The sequence below is a fragment of the Cucumis melo genome, chromosome 2 (assembly GCF_025177605.1).
Source record: "Cucumis melo cultivar AY chromosome 2, USDA_Cmelo_AY_1.0, whole genome shotgun sequence".
Lineage (NCBI taxonomy): Eukaryota > Viridiplantae > Streptophyta > Magnoliopsida > Cucurbitales > Cucurbitaceae > Cucumis > Cucumis melo.
This window is the reverse complement of record NC_066858.1, coordinates 9,001,938-9,007,083: the sequence shown is the minus strand read 5'-3', so window position 1 is coordinate 9,007,083 and position 5,146 is coordinate 9,001,938. Positions and strand designations below refer to the sequence as shown.

Below are 5,146 nucleotides of genomic sequence, written 5' to 3'. Positions count from 1 at the left end.
CTCTTTCTTTAATTACCTATAACTTTGTAATACTAAGTTAGTTGAATTCTTTTACTGGGTTGTGGAAGCATTATTCTTCTAACCTTGATATTGTGATAATACAAACTTATATCAGTTGAGTTATGCTCAAAATATTTATCAATATAATAAAAGTTTATTGTTTATTAGCAATATACAATAATAGACTATTTTATGTGTTATAATAATCTATTGTAGTTAATTGCATATAAACTATCAATTTTTTTTTGTTATATTTTTAAATATTTTAAATAGTTTTTTATTTAAAACAAAATCAATTGAAATAAAATTGGTATTAAGAGAGGGTTTTTGGATCTACATCCGATTATTGTTAGTAGGGATGTGAATGGTTGCTACATTCAATTTAATTTTTTGTATTTCATTTTGATCGCAATCTTTGAAACTTCCAAATTTTCGAGGTGGAAGGTTAAGGGGGAAATACTTTGAAATGTCACATGTATGGAACTGTTCAAAGATTATAATTCAAATTAATTATCAAAATGTTTATATTAGTCTATCAAATGTTATCTTTTATTCAGCTCAATTTTGATACTAGTTTTGAAATCTACTTCATTTTCGTTTTTCTATTTTTCAAACATGTCCATTTAAGTCCATTAACTCTCAAAATGTGTTTCACTCACTTTTCTTTTCCTTTTATTTTGAAGACAGAACCAAAATGATGGCTTTTGAAAAGTTCAATGATTAAAATGAACAACAGTAGAAAGTATAAACATCAAAATAAACATTTTGAAACACAAAATCCAAGATTGTAAAACTCAAGTTTTAAAGGAATAATACATAAATTAAATCGGTAATATATTTGATGGAGAGAAATATTAAAGATACATAGTTTATAAAGGCTTAAAAAATTGATAGCTATTGTCTTTACAAATAAATGGAGTCTTGATTTTGAGTAGCTCAATTATAAAAACTCGAAAGTTAAAGCGAAAAAAATGTAGAATTGACAAAAGGAGTGATAGGGAGTATTTAAAATTATATTTTAAATAATTTCTATCATAAAAGTTATTAGGGGACTGATAACTTTTCCCATCTCTTTCCTCCTTCATTCATTACCCCTATATAAAAGCCACAAAGTCCTCCAAAAGAAAGCAGCAAATGAATACACATTACTCCATCTTCATGTTCTCAAAACATCCACTTTCATTAAGGTGTGGTACATACATATATCCATGGCAGAAATCGAGGTTCCTTCTGACTTTTTGTGCCCCATTTCCCTACAAATCATGAGAGATCCGGTAACGATCTCCACCGGGATCACATACGACCGAGAGTGCATCAAGAAATGGCTCTCGTCTTGCAAAAACCAACCCCTGATCTGTCCGGTGTCAAAGCAGGCTCTAAGCAGTGTGGATTTGACACCCAACCATACGTTGGGACGGGTGATTCAAGGGTGGTGTAGTTTGCATGAAAGGCATGGGGTGGAGCAGATCCCAACCCCTAAGGATGAGATTGATAGAGGAGATGCTGTTAAGTCGATCCTTAAGGAGGCAATGAAAAGTCCAAGAAGCTCAAGGCTTGAATGTTTGAAGAGATTGAAATCAATTGTGGCTGAGAATGAGAGCAACAAAATCTACTTGCAGGCAAGCATTAAATTTTCCATTTATTAGTGCTTCTTCTAAAATCTATTTCATTTTCTTCTTAAGATCTCCATAATATATCTGTTTTTGGCCTGTTATATAAATAATGTGTTACAAAGAATGAACTTTCCACAACTTCTAAGAAGGTATATTATACGCTCATTTGTTTAATTATTATTCTAGATTGGATTATTAGAAACGATGAAGGTTTTGAAAATTGTTAAAATAGCTAACCTCCTCTTGAGGGATTAGAAACAATAAATGTTTTGAAAATTGTTAAAAGAGCCAATTACCTCCTCTTGAGGGATATATAATCCTTCTTGGGATAAAACTATCTTTTCTTCCTAACTACTGATTTGATTTCTATACTTAGGTTAGAAATCTTTAAAAGTTAGAAGTTTGTCTTTGAGGATAGAGTAAAACCTCATAAATAGTTCTTACGCTATGATAAAATTTTAATAAATCATCTATTATTGAGATTATTTATGAAATTTTTATCAAGTTATATGAAGATCACCAAAAATGTTTCAATTATAAATCACATGAATAAACTCTATCTTCCTCGAAGTATAGAGGACAAATTTACAATTTAACCTTAATTTATTTTTGAATTTTGATTTTAAATTTTGTGAAAATTATCCAACAAGGTGGAGTGTACCGGTTCTTATCATAAAACCACGGTTTTAATTATTGTGTTATGGATGAAAATGTTGAAGTTTAAATATTTAGGAAATGTCTATCTTAAACAAGATTTTTTGTTCAACTAATAAAAATGTCATTCAAAACATAAATATTTTGGTCAATAAATATTTCTTTTATTCAAACACGTTAAGATGTCTATTATTTATTTTATATTCACATAATCAAATTATATTTTGTTGCTTATATCGTACATTTCGTAAATTTTTTTAAAAGTTAAGTAAAACGTTGATTCACCCTCATGTATCTATATCAAATTCGTATATATATAAAAACATCAATAAAAATATTTGACATATACCGTAATTATATTTAAGGAATTTAATTCCAGATATTCTATAAACACAATTTGGTCCCTTAATGGATTAACCCATCTAAATTATAAAAATGCTACACTAAATCTTAATAATATTATATTGGATAAGGATAAATGTTGTGCACAAATGTTAAATATCACATTCCGAATGGTTACAAACTAAATTTTAAACACTAAACTAATTATATATTAAAGTTCAATCACCATTGTAAATTAGAAAGTTCATGACTTTTATTTGTTAGATACTTAGAGCTTAAAAACTAAATTGTCATATTGGAATAGAAGTATTTTTCTTTTTTCTTTCTCCAGTTCTCCATTTTTCCATGAACTTTTGAAAGATGAACAAACTAAATGATTTCTTTTAGTGTTATAATTTTAAGAGATATTCATAACTGTTTGATCTTAAACATACATTACCAAACACTTTTGAAATCACTTTGTCTTGTTGTACACCCCGATTCATGTTATGGACTTTGGACTAAAAAGTATTGTTGGGCAAAAGTGACTTTTGATCTATGACTTGAAATTACTTCAAATTTAATTCTTATAATTTCAAAAGCTAGATTTTATTTTAGAGGATTTTAAAATAACTTATAAATATCCCCTTTAGTTTAACAAAAAAAAAAAAAAAGAAAAAAAAATCTAATAAATAGTCCTACCGAGAAAACTATATTTAAGAAGCTTTTATCAACTAAAAAATATAGTAAATGTTAATTATAAATTATAGGACTAAATTTTTATTTTCTTAAAACCACCCTGAGTCAAATTTGCAATTTAACCAATTACTTTCTACTCAACAATTATTTCTCATTGTCTAAAAAACCATTTTTTTTCCATGATCATATGTATAGAATGTTGAATCCATGTTGTTCTTAACTTCGATACTGTTCGAGGATGAGGGTGAAGACGAAGATGTCATGGTAGAAGAAGCCATAGAAATCATTACAAACATCAACTCGCCCGCCACCATCCTCAAAAATCTCCTAACTCAAAACCCTCAACTCATCGATACTCTAATCTCCATCATCACTTCAACCAAATCCCCTAAATCCCGAGCTTCCACCATAGCCTTCCTATGCTCCCTCTACACCATTTCCGACCAAACCCACAAAACGTTCACAAAAGATATCCTCTTCATTCAGCTCACAAGAGCCTTAATGGATCAAATTTCCACAAAACCCGCCCTCCAAATCCTCCTCCGCTTGGCCCCATTTGGCCGGAACCGCATAAAGGCCATAAAAAATGGTGTCGTTTTCCATGTTGTCGAGTTGCTTCTCAACTCCTCTAATGGAAGAGAATGCGAGCTGGCAATGGCGGTTCTGGATCGGCTTTGTGAATGTGCCGAAGGCCGGGCAGAGCTGCTTCAACATGGGGGAGGGATGGCTGTGTTCGGGAGAAAGATTCTTAGAGTGTCGAATTTGGGCAATGAGAAGGCAGTGAGGATTTTGTATAATGTTTGCAAGAACAATGTTGGGAATTGTGGTGTTGCTGAGGAAATGGTGGAGGTTGGGGTTGTAGCAAAGCTTTGTTTGATGCTTCAGGTTGGTGGAAATTTGAAGACTAGAGAAAGAGTTAAGGAGATACTTCATCTACTTCAATGTGTTTCCAGGGGTACTAAGTGTGTTGTTGTTCCTTCCGGGTTTGATCGATTTTAGTTCATGTACTTTTCTTTTGTTCTTCGATTGAATTTGTTGATTGTATTTATATTTTGAATACTCCTTTTTGTACATGTGAATGAAAAAAATATTATCCAATAAAATCATCACCATATTGTTAATTGTTGTCTCATGATAAAATATTGATCAAGGTAGAAATGAGATTATATCCCCAACTTCCAAGTATTATATATCATTTGGTTGAAATTGTGCTACAAAAGGAGAAAGATGATCAGTTAGACTTTGTCATATTTGTTAAGAAACTGCTTTAGGACTGAAACATGCTCATGTGTGTTTATTTTTGTTAAGTTAATTTAGTCCATGTTTGTTCCTAATTTTGAATTAGTTATTCATGATTTGTAATCATGGAGAAAGTCTAGGGTCATGTTGTTAGTGGCTAGTTATTTTTGAAGACTTTAAATATTGTATTTTTCTTTGAATGTATGTGGAATGAATTTGTCTTCAATTTTTCATTGCAATATTTATTTTTACTATAGAAAATAACATTTGGTATCAGAGCTCTCTTCTTAAGGGATCTGTGAGTGTAAGTGAAGTTGTTGTGTCATGGACGCCATAACAAGTTCCAGTTTCTCTTCAATTTCTCCATTGATATTTGATGGAGACAACTACCAAGTTTGGGCAGTTCGTATGGAAGCTTATATGGAAGCTTTGGATATTTGGGAAGTAGTGGAAGAGGATTATGAAATTCCTGCTCTTCCAGACAATCCTACCATGGCACAAATCAAAGCGCAAAAGGAGAAGACAAAGAAATCCAAGGCAAAGGCATGTCTGTTTGCTGCAGTCTCATTTACTATCTTCACTAGAATTATGACTCTGAGATCAGCATATAAGATATGGAA

The 5,146-nt window shown here is 31.1% G+C and overlaps 1 protein-coding gene across 1 annotated transcript; it reads left to right on the top strand.

The window, feature by feature from the left end:
- Nucleotides 1-1,108: 1,108 nt before the first annotated feature.
- Nucleotides 1,109-4,417, top strand: LOC103491935 (E3 ubiquitin-protein ligase PUB22-like). The gene is made up of 2 exons (XM_008452063.3): nucleotides 1,109-1,619; nucleotides 3,483-4,417. Exons 1-2 carry the CDS (start codon nucleotides 1,209-1,211, stop codon nucleotides 4,284-4,286), a joined length of 1,215 nt encoding a protein of 404 aa, XP_008450285.2. The 5' UTR covers nucleotides 1,109-1,208; the 3' UTR covers nucleotides 4,287-4,417.
- Nucleotides 4,418-5,146: the final 729 nt, after the last annotated feature.